Source organism: Cariama cristata, unplaced genomic scaffold (genome assembly GCF_000690535.1).
Source record: "Cariama cristata isolate BGI_N322 unplaced genomic scaffold, ASM69053v1 scaffold6595, whole genome shotgun sequence".
Taxonomy (NCBI): domain Eukaryota; kingdom Metazoa; phylum Chordata; class Aves; order Cariamiformes; family Cariamidae; genus Cariama; species Cariama cristata.
In genome coordinates, this window is record NW_009619135.1 from 88,849 (window position 1) to 104,574 (window position 15,726).

Consider the following 15,726-nt stretch of genomic DNA (forward strand, 5'->3'; position numbering starts at 1 on the left):
GAAGCCTGTATCTTAAAACTACATCAAACTTGGTTGAAAATCCATGACAGAAAGATGCAGAGGCATGAAGTTTACTTGTGAATACTTTCTGGGTTTCTTGGTACCTTTTTTGGCAAGCCTAAAACAAGTTTAATTTCTATGACAAAAAGCAGCACAGAAGCACAATCAGTTCAGTGCTTTCTGGTTAACATCTTACACTTTGATGTTAAGGAAAAAAAAAGAATCCTCAGTACAAGAATGGTTTTATTGGGAATCTTTATCAACCTTTCAAATCTCTTCCTCTCTCCCTGATTTTCAGAGTTACTTCAGATAATGCAACCTACTCATTGGATTTTGAAATTGGTGAAGAAATATCTGATGAACAAATGCTATTTTGAAAACAGTTTTGTTGCTGTCTCTTCTGGTTTGTATTCTGGATTCTGCTTCGTGTCTGCCTTGGGCAGATAACTTCATTTCTGTGTGCCTTCGTTTTTGTGTCTGTGAACTGACAGCAACAACAGGCTTACTGGAAGACCGAGGCCTAAGCATACTTCTCAGATGGAAGACACCCCAGAAATTATTACTGAAACCATTTTTCCTCTCGTGTTTTCAAGCCTCATTTGAAACCAGGCAAAAGGAGTGAAATTTCTGATGTTTAGGTGTGGAATGTTCTCTCGCTTTCCTCAATACAAAGCTTTGTAAGGTACACAAAGCAGCCCAGAGATGCTTGCAGAGAAGGGGAATATCAGACAGCCATAGGTGCTTCAGCCCCCAAGGAATCTGTGATATGTACTGACAAGCTCTCTGTATAGATCTAGTCCACACAGCTTGAAATCACCAGCTGCGTTATTGAAAGGCTTAGCTGAGCTGTGTTGCTATGAACAGAAGACACCTGGACCGTTTTACTGATAAAATTGCTTGGAGTAAAGGCTAGAGGACTTCACACATTCCTCTATACAAACTCTGTGAACTATTAAATAGGAAGATGCAGTTCTGATGCCTTGTTTTCTGTTCTCTGGTCTCCAGGGGTGTAAACCCAGAATCTCCTACTTGCAGTTGATTTTTAAAATTCAATGAGAGAAAGGACAGCCACAGTACATATGTAGCTGCTGGCTGCCTGTGAAGATCCTCAGTTAATGGAAAGCTTGAATGTTTTCCCAATATTCCAAAGTCTCTCCTGGCTTTGGATACAATTGTGTGTGGTGGTGCGGAAGGCAAACTTCCTGTCGACGTTTTCAGGGACAGAATTTTACCTCTTGATTCTAGGAATGTGTAGGTAAGATCCTTAGATCACATGTGGCCTCTGGGTACTGCAGGAGCAGTCTTTCATCTGTCTTTAGTCTACTAGAGAAACCCTGAGTTTTCCCCAGGGAATATTGCATCCTAGGTGCTGGGGCCGTTTGTGAGACCCAGACTTGCACTCGGCAGACCACCTCCTTTGTGCCTAGGGGTGGTGTGAAGACACAGTGCATTTTGATGCACATCATGTGCACTGCTGCTATGCTGGTAACAGCCATCCCACAGACCGCTTCCCTGGCTCATCCAAGACTGCCCAGGGAAGGACTGGTGGCCATCTGCCTGTGCTCCTGCAGCTGCTATTTCTGTTGGTAAAAGCCTGTGTACCACCAGCCAAATTCTAGCCCCCCTCCTGCACTCTTTCTTACTTGTTGCGAACCTCTCAAAACCAGAGGCTTTGCTTTGTGAAGTCTTGCTTTTTCTGTTCTCCTTGGGCCTTCCTAGCTCCTTGGCAGTTTCAATTCCAAATGCTTCACGTCACCACTTGGAAACTCGTCAATGTGCAGGACTCTTCCCCTTTGCTTTCTGTTTTAACAGCCTCCTCAAACCTCAGCCCCAAGCACATGTGGTTCTAATTACAGAGAACCTCTGCAATGCTATGTGGATACGGATGAGGATAGGCTGACCTTTTTATTTTAACACAGCTAGCCTGTTCCTGTGGGAGCTGACTCTTAGCTCACATTTTTCTTACTTGAGATGTTTTTGCTTCACAACCAAATTCCTGAAATCAAAGGGAGGCGGAGGGGAGCGGGCTGCAGGCAGCATGCACTGGGGGCCAGGTCTTGGTCACTTGGAGCACTTGAGCTCTCGGGAGAAGGCAACCTTTGGCCTTTATGTCTCTGCCAGCCAAGGAATACAGAAAGCAGATGTCCCAGAGCACAGCCTTGGCTGAGTTAATTATCCTTAGGAGACTTCGGCTGCCCCCAGCTTCTCCTCCCTTGTGCAAAGAATGCAAAATAGCTGTCTGTAAGAAGACACCGTTTTATATTTATTTTGGCCTAAAATGCTGTCAGGGTAACTAACTGTTAGGGCTAGTGTGGTCTGAGGGTGAGCAGGGGCTGTTGACCTTGTGGGTTCTACTTAGAATATTTTCTGGAATAAACCAACATAGCTATCCACTGTCTTGGTTTATTCACAGCAGAAACTGGGAGAAAGAGTCAAAGGGGAGATAAAAGCCTTAATGTGCATCTGTCTGTCATTACTGAACAGTAATATGGGGAGGGGAATGGTTTCTCAATAGAGAGCTTAATTTTAAGGCCTGCTGAGCCTTAAATACTTAACTGTAGAACTAGTGTCTGCAAGTGTCTTTAGCACTTAGCTGATTTGAGCTTCCAAGTCATTCAAGCATCTCTGAAAGTTTTGCTCAAGATGTAATTCTTTGGCCATAAATGTACCTGTCAGTCTCCTATTCGAGCATGTAAAATTCTAAATTTGCTTTTTGCAAAATGCTCAGATTTTGCTCATTACCACTGGACAGAGTGGGAGGCAGGCTTTTGCTTTTCCATAAAGAAGCTTAGTAAAATCATTTCCTACAAGACTGTAGCAAGATCAAACTCTAACAGATGTGAAATGTCTTAAATTCCTGGCATGAAGGAGTGGTTCAAAGTTGCAAATGGCAGGCTGTCCTGGGCTTTCTGGTTCTTAAGTCTCAAACATTATTTTTGTATATATCTAATTAGACATACTCTGTTTTCAAATACTTTGAGTGGGATACATCTGTTGTAGCACAAGAGTGAGTCAATTGTGCAGAATCATTTAACTAGAGGAACACTACAAGCCTGAATAATTCTGTGGATATTTGCTCTCTTTGGGCTAATTTAAACTGTTTAAATAGAAAGATTTTGCTATTTTGGATCCTTTTGACTAAAATGAAGTACTTATACAAGAAGTTCAGCCTGCAGGTCTAACTGAGACCAGCTAAAGTGTGGGACTGTTGGATGTGCCAACAGCCTACCTGGATTTTGAGAATATGTGTATTACTCAAACTACGGGACCAAAACTTCCCTCTCAGAAGGAAGTTTTCATACATTGGAATCACACAGATGTGAAAATAATTAAGAGTATCCCAAGAAGGACTCAAAATTAGATGACAAAACTATTGGTTACACTTGAACTTGTCTGTAGGGGACTGTTCTCCTTTCAGAAAGGATGTGATGCACCTTGACAACAGTGGCCATTCACTGTTCCTGTCATGCTTTCACCCAGGAAACTTTTTGATATTAATGAACAAAAGCAGATAGAGCACCTATCACAGGTGAAATGGAAATTGTCCAGACAGTCCTATAAACTCTGTGTGTAGATACTACTGAATTCCTGCTTTTGCTGTTGTAGTGAAGAAAGTTTTCCTCTGCAGCAGATTTGAGTTGCTTCCTGAGTCGTTTCTCTCTCTGTGCTAGTACAGGATGTCTTGAGTTGCATAAAAATTACAGGTTGCATATCTATTTCTTGGATATCAGTGGCTTGGAATAGTCTGTTGCATATGTCACCTTTGAATAAAAACCCTGAATAAATTATTCTTCAGCTCCATTTTTTTTATAAACTTCACAGATGTTCCTGGAGCAACTGAAATTTTTCAAGATCCATTTTGGATATTCACATCTTAAATGAACTTTGGTGTAGGCATGGTTTGGGCCAAGTTTACACAGCATCATTATGTATTTCTTATGTCAATTCTTTGAATCTTTTTCTAGGCTGTTCCTCTTAATTCCAGCAGTTAAGTGAATATAGCACAACTTATTACTTTTTAAAAAGTATAATCTATATTTAGCATCGCTCCCTAATTCAAACCTTCCTCTGAACCTAATGAAAGATTTAAATCTGGAAGCTCTTTAGCTTTTAGCACATGAATTTGCCTACAAATAAAAATGTCAGCAAAACATTTATTTTCACTTTGATTCTGCTTGTATGTTTATGTATATTTGATGTTGGTGTATATGTGCATTTGTGTATATACATATACTTGTTATTGGATGGGCATGAAAATAAACTGAGCTTCGTAATATCATGTATATGAAAGCATGTGTGATCATGTTAAGGATTCAGACATGGAAACACTACTTTGGATGGTCATAATCTGTGACAAGGCCAAATACAGTCCCAATTTGCTGAGCACTTGTTGCATTGGACAGGAGGTGGTTCCTTCCCTCTACATCCATTTCAAAGGGCTGACTTTTCTGAAATTCAAACCCTTTTGTAATACACATTCAAAATCAGTAGTCCTTTAAAAATGTTGAAATGAGTTCTGGGAAATGCTTTTAAGACTGACATCTTTGCATGAGAAAGATGCAGGATATTGGCCCCATTTTTTCTTGAAAATCTGCTATGCATGCAAGGCAGGATGGCTTGTTACTGAGAGGGTGAAAATCCCTTTGTGTGCCCTGGTCTGTGCCTTTACCCTAGTAAACCTTTGCTGGTGTGGTTTGGGTACTGTCTGTTTATGTGTGCTAGCTTTGGTATTGTTTAAAATATTTGTTGCTCTGTATTTCCTGCATAATAAAACATGAGGGATGAAAGAATAATTTTTCTCCCTTGTCTGCAGGGTATTGGGTGAATTATTGTCTTCTGAACAATAGAGCAAACATTTAAACATTACAATGGTCTCCTCCCCACAAATACAGAACATTGCATTGCCTGTGGTGTGTTGGCAAGCCTAGCGCTGCACCCAATGTTGCTTGCTTTTTTTTTTCAGGCCCAGGGCCAATGCTTTCAAAACACTGCAGTTGCAACAAGCTTAGGGTTCAAGCTCCACAGGAAAAAAAAAACCAACCTCCTTCTCGAAGTCATGGGACACAGGCTGAGTAAGGTCTGAGTAAAGCTGAAAGCAGCAACTCCCAAATTGCTCTTTGGAGCATAAGGGGCTGCACACAGGATGTGGAAGGGGAAGAGGGTTTTTTTGAGTAAGAACTGCGGAGCCTTGCATATATGTGGCATTACGGAGTGAGACTCTTGGATCTGACTTCTGGGAAAATTCATTTATTGTCTTCATCTATTGTCTGCTGGAGCCAGCCCTTAAGGCGTTACTCTGTGTAGGCTCTGCCCTCCCGTGGCCTGTAAGGAAGGCTACATACCTTTCTTCCTCTGAAGCTCTATAGCGGGGGAAAGGTCCGGAGCCAGCTGTGCACCCATCCAGCGGAGCAAAAGTGCTTGCCAAGAGCAAGCGGCTTTTGCAACCTAGCCAATGTGTGTCCTGGCCAACATATGGAGGTGTTTGCTGCTATAAGGGGTTGTCCATAAGCAGACACTCTCCTTTAGTACTCGTTTAAATGAAACTTAAACTTGGGCGGGGGAAAAAATAAATGGTAAAAGTACTATGAGCCAAAATCTCATTTCTTTGACCTGTCCCTCCTAGGTCTCATCTACACAAATACGACAGAACTTCAGAGGGCATTTATTATTTGTTGAATAACAAAACACTTAACCTAGAGGGGACTCACATGTGTTTTCTAGTTCCTTTTTCTTTGAGGCATATACTGTAAATTCCAGCATATATGTAAAGGTAGTTTTCCATTCCATCACTGCTTGCTACGGTAAGATCCTACCCAAACTATTGAAGGGCATGAGGTTTGTTCACATTGAGCGCTCTGATTTTTTTGTGGGTAGTTTCTGTAACTGGCAGCCTATGTTGGGTGCTTTTATGAAGCTGTGTTTTGAGCTTCCTTTTGACTTTGTACAGGGATAGATGATGGATTATAGAAAATAAAGTGAGGGTCTTGTCTAGAACACCTGTAAAATGTAGACTTTCTTGTGAGTTTGTGGGCATTAAAGAACTAATAAGGACTAAAGACACTTTTTTAAATGACAGGCATGTCATGGAAAAGTATGCAATCTGTGTGACAACGTGACAATCTGATTGTCGGGTCGATGGTGAATCAGCTCCAAATTATCTCTGATTGCACATACCTTTGAAAAAACAAAGGGTGCTTTAGAAGTTCCCAGTCACTGTCTTGCTGGATGTCTCCCTGATCTTATTCCAATTTAGAAGATGAGTTTACAAGCACAGGGCTCTTTCTCAAAACCAGATTATGTTTGCTGGGGGCAACAAGAACGAGACCAAGGGTAAGCTCTCCAAATAAGTCTGTCCAAGCCAGAGAGGAATGAATGATGCTTGTTATGCTCCATCAAAAGGTGATTTATAATCCTGATCAAGGCTTTTAATGAAAAACTACGTTTTAAAGTGTAGAATACCCTGTGAGGCGTGCACAAAACCGCAGTGGTCTGCTGGCACAGTACTTCGAAAATGTTGCAAATGTTATGTGAATGCTCACCATCGTGGTGCTTAAATTAAACTTATTGATCAGTCATCTAGCGAGTGTCAGTGTTAATGAAGGCAGCCTGCAGCAATGTGGGCTGTAGGAGAAAGCAGGCATTCATCTTGGGCAGAATGTGTAATTGTATTTGGCAGATAGAGCTTTGAGACTAGGGAATCCAGTGATAAAGTGGATTACTTTTCCCTTTAAAGAAAGTAGCTAATGTCCCTGAAAGGAGCTTTCACTCTCATTGATTCATGCAGAGATCTATGTAGAGGAGACGAGCTTAATCCTCTGCAAGATTTCACCTGTCTTAAAATTCTAGGTGTTATATGTATGCGCATGCATGGAGTGGATGACACCTTTTATAGAAGTGCTTGACGAGTATTGATTAAATATCAGAAGCTCAGGAGCTGAGAGGTGGTCATGGCAACGCCTCTGAGAATGGGAGCAGGAACAGAATGAATTTTCTAAAGCCGGAGTTGGTCCTGAAGAAACAGAAAAAGCTGAGGAACTGTCATCTGGGATGTCATTTTTCCTGTTTGTTTTTATTTAAAGATGAAGAGAAGATTAAAGATCCGCTGTTTAAACCCAAGTATAGGAAGAAATTCAGCCTATGTAACTAGAGCTGCTAATGGTTTTGCTAGTAATCTTGCTACGTAAGCACAGGATTGTGTGTTCTATCACACATGTGACTTCCTAGCGTTACCAGCTCTCCCAGTTTTCATCAGTTTCACAATAATTGGTCCACGAACCAAGATATTTAATCTTATTTCATTTCAGATGGGAAAAAAAATGTTTTTATGCTTTCTTCTTGCCCAGCAAAACTTAAGAACATCCCAACTGCACTCAAGATTGATACACAAGAGGCAGATGGCATTTGTGCCCCAGAAATCCCCATAGAAACTTGGTTGGAATTTTTTTTTTTGGTGCCATAGCAGACCGGGGGAGGGGTCCCTGACCTAAATGCCTGTAATTTTCCATACCTCTGATCTTTTGGATCAGTTTTAATTGAGTTTGAACTTGCCATGGTGAGTCCGTGTATTATCAAAAGTTGCAGATGGGCAAAGCCAAGAACCGACCCCTGATTTCGTCCAGTTTTAGCAGGGATGCAGTATAGGAAGAAACTCGGAAAGAAACTGGGAGTTTCGCAGTGACTAACGCAGTGCTGGTTGGACATCACGTTTTTCTGCGGCGCACCCTCTCCTGGTCCAGGTTTCAGGGAGTTAACGTGGGTTTGGGGGGTTACTGCTTAACATTTAAAAGGCTCGGCTTCCCTCTAGTGGTTCAGCTTGGCAATTTCGTCCCCTTTTTTTTTTGGTTTTTAAATCCTTACAAACTGTTTTTGACAATTTATGGGTTTTTTTTGACGTTGCTATTCAAAGACACTTCACTAGCCTACTTGTACCATACCTTTCTTAAGGTTAATCCTCTTGCTCCCATGCTGGTCTCTTATTTCCAGTGCTGAAATGCACATCATCCAGTGTTAGGGAAGAGACTCCGAGCCTTGTCAGACTGACGTAGAAATAAAGCGATGGGCTCTGAAGGTCTTCTGGCTGTAAATACTGCTTGTGAATTAAGGTAATAAAAAGTGAAGGCAAAACCGAGGAGGTTAGCTGAAATTTTGAGTGCATAGAGGATGTGGGTGCAACTTCAGTATTGACAGCTCTGGAGTGTGAAGCCATCTGTTCTTCATGCTTAAATACTAGTGTGAAACTAAGTGCCTGTGTACGTATAGATGTCCCCTTTAATCGGCTGCACTGTGTCTAGGAACCCAAACTGTTGGGTTTTCTTTGATGCTGTGAAGCAAATGAGGAAGAATCCAGCAAAACCTAAGCTAGCAACACTTGTCGGTGCAGAGATGCATCCTTAATCCTGGCCTCTGACCACTGGCATCTGTCTTTCAGCTTCCTGTTCTGTTTGGCTGTCCGAGGCTCAGACCGAATTTAAGAGAGTGGCTGAAGAAAACGTCACTTTGCCCTGTCACCACCGCCTGGGCCTCCTGGAGCAAGGGAGCCTGGATATTGAGTGGCTGCTGCATATTTCCGAAACAGTACAAAAAGCGGTAGGTTCAGCCACGATTAGTATCTGCTGAGAAAATCGTCTTATTTCTGTATTGACATTGGCAGCAGCAGCCATTAATTTAAAGATACTTCTGTGATGATCTTTACAAGTTATCCTGATGAAGTAAGCAGTGTTTAGAAACCACAGCTGATTTATTTAGAGAGATATATAACGTTTAAAAGTTGTATTTGATATTCACGCTTGCTGTATTGGAACAGGTTGTGTTACGGTCAAGTTTTCTTTAAACTAACGCTGTTATGTAATCAGTCATCATTGGATAAACTTCAGAATTGCCCTTCAAGTTTTCAAAAACGACCTTGGATTTTGTAGGCCCAGTTTTTGAAACGTTGGTTTCAGGAAAAACTACAGAAGTTTAGTAATTATAAAAATCATGTCTACAGTAACTTAAATTAGCTGGCCAAAACCAGCCAAAAGTAAAGACTACTTTTACATATTGTGGCATAAGCTGATATCTATTTTGACCCTAGGATAAGTGCTCCAATATAAATCTCAAGCATAAATACAGTTTACTTATCAATCTCAGACTTGAAATCCAGGTTTACGTTTTCACCCTGCCACAGGCTTCCTGTGTGACCCTTGGCAAGTCACTTAACCACACAGAACCTTAGTCTGCAGTTCCTGGAAATGTTTCAATTTGTTGTTCCATGTGAAAGTAAAATTACAACTGGCTGATCAGTGACTGACTCTGCTCCTCAGGTGATTACTTACTCTGGAGGCCGTGTTTATGATGACCTGAACGAGGAACAGAAGGGGCGTGTTTCCTTCACATCCAACTTCCTTGCTGGAGATGCATCCTTACAAATAATATCCCTGCAGCCTAGTGATGCGGGGAAGTACATATGTAAGGTTAAAAACGCTGGGCAGTATGAATGGGCTCGCATCACCCTGAAGGTTGTAGGTAAGGACATTTTATTGTTCTTCCAAAGAAAAAAACAAAAAGGCTAGACTCATTTCCAGGAGAGAGATTTATTTCAGCAGGGTATAAATACACAAAGATATCTCATGATCAGGTTTCACTGTCCAACTCCATATCTGCCTTTGGATTTTTTGGCAAAGGACAGGACATAGGAAGAGCCTAAAGAACTGTTTTGAGGTACGTATGATTACCTGCAAAATCACATAAACTGTTCTTTCCAAATTATCTCTATGATCTAATCATGCAAAACTAGACTGAAATTCTAGCTTAGCTGGTGATTACCCTGTCCAGATCTCCTGCTGAGAACTCTGGGTTCATGTCCTAGGACCCCAAACTGATGCAAGTCAGTAGAGGTGACAAGCTGCTGGGGTTAGCATTTCTCTTCCCTGATTTCAGTTTATTGGTTGGCTTTTTCATGTACACTGTCATCCTGTGGAAGAAGTACCGTGGCCTGCCAGATGCTGTGGGGAGAAGGAAGAAATGGAGAAGAAGGGGAAGGGAAAGGATGTTCTCTAAATAGTACATAGAAGAGGAACACAGTGATAGAGTTCTACTGATGCGAGTATCCATGAAGCATATTGCCCCAGAGTTACTATAATGCATCATTTCTGTGTCTGAGCCAGCCAGCTCCATGTCTTAGACTATGAAGTTGCGCACAGTTGCAGCTAAAGTCTCCTAACAAACACCACTGGTGTAATTCCCTAATGCATTCTAGAGAAGGCAGTTCTGGGAAGTTGCTTAAATTACGTACTTTGCCAAATAAGGGGTTTCCACTGAGAAAATAGTCTGCTGCGTTTGCATGACCTGTCTTCTGTTTCTTCTAGAAAAACCTTCCAAGCCCAAATGCTGGCTGGAAGGGGAGCTGTTGGAGGGAAAGGAACTGTCCTTGCAGTGCCATTCTGCCTCTGGCACTGCACCCATCTCCTACCGATGGCAGCGCATAAATGAGGAAGATGAGAGAGCCGAACATCTCCCACCTACGTCAAGAGTCAGTAAGTCAGGCCATTTCCTCTTAGCGTTCTCCGTACATTCAAATCCAGATAACCGCCCACACATACACGTACAGTCATGAGCCTGCTTTCTAAATGGGGATCACTCGGTGGCAGTCATAGCAACGATATAACAGTACCTCTCACTGCAGCTGGACGTTGTGCTGTGCTCCGCCATGAACAAGGAAGTGCACAAGGAGTTTTAGTGTTTTGCTGAAGGTTGAGAAACGATCTGTTGTGAGGCATCATTGATTGTTCTTGAACTGATTTAATCTGGAAGTTCAATTTATGCTTCTGTGTCCTATCCACTATTAAGGTTTCTTAGTAATTTTTGATTAATCCTGGTGTTGTTTTTCCTGTTTCAGACATTTCTAATCCCGGGCAAGTCCTACTGAAGAATCTTACGCAGATGAGCACAGGGTTATACCAATGCCTTGCCACCAACGAGGCTGGACAAGAGAGCTGTGTTGTTCAGGTGACAGTGCAGCGTAAGTATTGGCACATAACTAATATTCACACCACCATACGAGCAATGTTGCTTCACAGCTGTCCCATCTCAACTGGTAAACTCTGTGCCACACCTTTGCCCTTTCATACCTGAAGCACATGAAGTAGTTCTTATTTATTGCACTTACAGTTTCAACAGCAGTCCTCTGTATAACCTAAAGAAGTAAATACATTTTTTGGGCTCAGATGTTTTGGTCTGTTAGAAATTGTGATTTTGAGAATGACTATATGAGGGGAAAAAACAGTGAGTTAGAGGTTCTAGAGTCTCCAGCTTTTGAACTACTTCTGGCTGGAGTGATTGCACGAGATTACTCTCAAGTATAAAATCTCGGTGTGGATATTCCATCATTCTAATTCCAAATTACGCATCTGTTGCACTTGGGACAGTAAACTATTTAAAGGCAGCTGGAAAGGCTGACTTTGACATGAAGTAACATGCAGAATAAAAAGCAACTTTTGACATAGTTTGTTTTAATCCAAATTTTAATAAATTCTGTCTTCAACACCAGAGATTAAAATCAGTGTGCTACCTGATTAACCCCATCAAGGGTGTGTGCAAGTCTAGGTACCTGTGTCCTTTGCATATGCATGCAAGGAAAAGGGTGGAGTTTAGCACCAGCATTGAGGACAAATCCAAACAATACAGTTTAGCAGGTTTTTATGCACAGCTCTCAGGGGAGATCAGCAGGAGCTGGAACTGCTGTGTTAAAAGACTGCTAATAGAGGTCTCTTAGAGATTTCATAGCATTGGAGTCTTTCTGCCCAGCCAGGCCTGAAATAACTGGAATATGGTCATGTAGCAAGGAAAACCTGTTCGCCTCAGGCATCTGAAGTAAAAGCGTCCAGGCAGCTTTTATGCCAATTGAACTGAATTGGTTTAAAACTTCACTTTGGTTTGCTAAACCCTCCATAGGGAGAAGCCTTAAGGAAACAACTTTCAGCCAAACCCAACCTAACTGCTCTATCAAAAGAAGTTGTCATAAAGTGTCAACTAAAGAGCCCATATAGACTAGGAAATGTTCTCTGATGAGCTTTGCTATTTTGGATTAAAAATGCCTTGCACCTGCACAGTATGGTCTTCCTTTCCTCCTCCTTCTCTATACCCCTCAGGTCCCTTTTTTCCACAACTGAATAATTCACTCTGCAACTAGATCGTAATCCTTTCAGGGTGAGGGGAAAAAAAAACCCTGATGGGAAGCATTCATAGTTCAAACACTCTTCTGCTTTGATGCTTTGTTTTGTACGTGGGTTGTCCTGCCTGTCTCTGTCTCTGTACTTTCGGTGATTCTGTGCTCTTATGAGAGGATTTTTCCTCCTCATTTCAATTCTGACCCATAGCTGAAGGCATAGCACTTGTGATCCCACCCTTCCAGAGGTGAATACTTCTCTCGCTGTTAGCTCAGGTTTAGAAACAATGCCTGAGGATAAACTGGTTCAACTTCTGTGTGGAGACACACCTAAATAGGTAGACTAATACATTCTGTTCTGATTTATACCTGGTGCTCTAAATTGTAGTGTGGACTAGAATGTGACTGTACGACCCTAGCGAGAGTTTACCAACCAACATGTTTGTTTTCTGGACAACAGATGCACAAAATATTGGCATGATCGCTGGAGCGGTTTGTGGCGTGGTGGTGGGACTTTCCCTCCTTTTCCTGGTGGTGAGGCTGACAATAAGGAGGAAAGAAAAGAAAAGATATGAGGAAGAAGAGGCACCAAATGAAATCAGGTAATGCCTTTTATTTAATCCCCCACCTCCCACCCTCCCTTCTTTCAGTTTCACACATCTTTTCGCTACAGTTTTAAGTAATCAAGCTGGAAGTATCTTAAAAGGTTGTTCTAAAAACCTTTTAAAGTCTCCCTGAAATATCAGTGACAAATTTCTTGGCTGTGAGAATCTTTGTGAAGACTTTCCAGGAAATTAGATAGATAAAAATGTCTTTTTTATTTTCCCCAGGACAAATTAGCATAAAACTCAACAAAATATTCTCTCTCACACTTGCAATTTCAGCATTTTAAAGCATTTGCATAATCCTCTCTAGGATTAAATTCCACCCACTTGTCCGTTGTGGCTCTGAGAGATTTTTTTTTTTTTCTTTTCAGTTGCAATTTCTGTTGGGAATGCTACAAGGCAGGCAGGTTCTCACAGTCTTTCTTGAGTCTTTTGAACAACTGTGCTTCTGGATTTAGCTCAGGGTGAAAAATCCCCTGAGCTGCTGTGTGCAGAGTTGAGAAGCCTCACCCTGAGCGAGTGTACCGAGAATGCTGATGTATGCTCTTTAACCCCGTCTGTTACATGTGTGTGAGGTCTGCCACGTAACTCCCCCAAGCAGAGATTGGTCTGTAGCCAATTGAGCCTAAACTTCTCAGGAAGGAAAGTACTGGAAAAAGGTATTTCCAGGAATGAGTTTTAGCTGCTTCTGCCCTTGAAGAAACCCCTTTCCTTGTTCCATCCTTACGTCTATTTGTAAAACTGCCTGCCCTTGTATGACATCTCTATAATCCATTCAGCAGCAGATTACTCTGCCTGATGATCAGGTTGCCAGCTAGAAGGTAGTCTCTGATGATTTCTTCCCTTCCTTTTTCCCCTGTTCTCTTTGCTTACAAATCTTGCATGCCTTCTTATTTTAGTTTGAGCTTCAGCCTCTTATATCACCTTTTCAGACACGATTGTTACCTCTTCTCTCTCTGGGCCTAGTTCTTGCACTTCTTTCACTACCCGCATTTTTTTTTAACTAGAAGAACTGGTCTCAGCTAGGCCTGCCTAGGTCATTTGTGATTGTGAGTGAGGATTACAGAGCAGACAGTTGTATCCGAACCGTTTGCACTGACACTTGGCATTGGTTCCGCAGACCTCAAAGCCACACACAAAGAGCCAGTCGTGTGCAGCATGTATTCTAAATCCATTTGACCAATGGCTCTGCAAAGCAATACAGGGTTCAGTCCACAAATTTACATAGCATAGAATTCAGAAAACCCTGTACCTTGCTCAAACTGATGGATGAATATGCCCTGGTGATTTGCAGCTTCAATAAGCAACTGCTTATTGCAGCAGCAATTCAGTCTGGTAAAATGTGTAAGCATTTCTGTCGTTGTGGTATTTGAGCCCTGTTATCTGTTTGATTGCAGAGAAGATGCAGAGGCACCCAAGGCCCATCTTGTCAAGCCCAGTTCCTCTTCCTCTGGTTCCAGGAGCTCACGCTCAGGTTCCTCCTCAACCAGGTCGACAGCCAACAGTGCCTCTCGCAGCCAACGGACTTTGTCAACAGAAGCTACTCCCCATCTAACTCCTCCCCAGTACGGCCAGAGAGAGATGGAAGGAAAAGAAACTGAGCCAAAGAAAGTCGACTACACTAACCTGATGAAAATGGGAGCGACGCTGGTCATGGTGCCTGCCCAAAGCCGAGCGTTCCAGACCGTGTGACTGCTCACCAGCCATCTGGAGACTCCTGCTGTCCAGAAACACTTCACGTACAACCAGCCACATAGGAATTGTTAGATTAGCTAGTTCTTTTTCTGGTCATCCTTAATTTTAATCACTTGTGATTATTCACACCACAAGAAGCCCTCCCACTCAACTCTTTCTTACATCTTCCAGCACTGAGGTTCTGATATAGAATTTTTTTTTTTGAAGAAAGATACATTTGAGGGGAAAGGGAGCCTTCTTTTTAAATTATCTTTTTTGGAAATGGAACACTGAGCATTTTAAAACTACAACAGCTAAGCACTGTACAAATGACATGAAGCCAAACCTCAGGATTTTTTAAAAGGGATCAACAGAGACATGAAGATGGATAATATTCCAGAGAGGTTTTGTGGGGAGGGAAAAGTCTCTTGTACTGGATTTGGAGAACTTTATCAAAGATGCATTGTCTTACCTGAAGATTTTGAGGCAGACTCTCTGCTGAGGGTAGTCTGGTGTTCAACCTCAAAGAGAACTGACAGGTGCTTCACGTTTTCTGCGTTCAGTCTTCTAGTGAAATGCTTTTGGAGGCTGTAACTAAAGTGGAAACGAAAGGATCACTCAAAAAGGTCAAGAGATGCAGTATGAAGGCATGTGTCTGAACTAACCTCTGTACTAAAGTGAAAGGACACTTTATGTCAAGGAAGCAGAGGTGCTTTAATTTCCAGAATAAACTTAATGATGCACTCAGAGAGATATGGCCAGGAGCCTGACTCTGCTTTTACTGCAAAGCCGCAGTAGCTCCACTGGAGTGGAATCTGTGGCGGGTGAGCCTTAGTGTGCTAAGAATTGGGCACTGAATCCAGAATGAACGCCATACCTCAAAAAGTGAGGGGCACTAATCTACCAAAAAGCGTGGACAAAGCATTTGGAAGGTATCTTTGCTATTGCCACGTTGTGAATTCACCAGTTTTGGGGTGAGCCATGCTGTAGAAGCCTTATGGAGAGCTCTTCCCAAGACTGAACAAAACAGCATTCTTGAGCTGACCTTCAGGCACCCAGGTAAGACTGAAGATAGAGTGACAGAGCACGTAGTGAGGAAAATACACCAGGGACAGGTAAACAAGCACAATACTGCTTCCATTAGAAAAATATTTGTGCACATTGTCCCATTTATACACCAAACACTGGGCCACATGCTATTGTTGAGGCTTAAACCTTAGCAAGACTCTTAAAAAATTGCAAGAATCATAAAAATATTCTCTGTGATTAAATTCACCAGAATATACATTTTTAATTAATATA

General features: G+C 42.0%; 1 protein-coding gene across 1 annotated transcript in view; it reads left to right on the forward strand.

Annotated features, from left to right (window-relative positions):
• The window catches only part of CLMP (CXADR-like membrane protein), a 40,887-nt gene extending 26,445 nt beyond the window's left edge, over positions 1–14,442 (forward strand). The window contains 6 exon segments of the mRNA XM_009701119.1: positions 8,429–8,586; positions 9,303–9,504; positions 10,347–10,514; positions 10,877–10,999; positions 12,606–12,747; positions 14,148–14,442. Of these exon segments, the coding sequence (XP_009699421.1) occupies positions 8,429–8,586; positions 9,303–9,504; positions 10,347–10,514; positions 10,877–10,999; positions 12,606–12,747; positions 14,148–14,442 (1,088 nt within the window).
• The last annotated feature ends 1,284 nt before the right edge of the window (positions 14,443–15,726 follow it).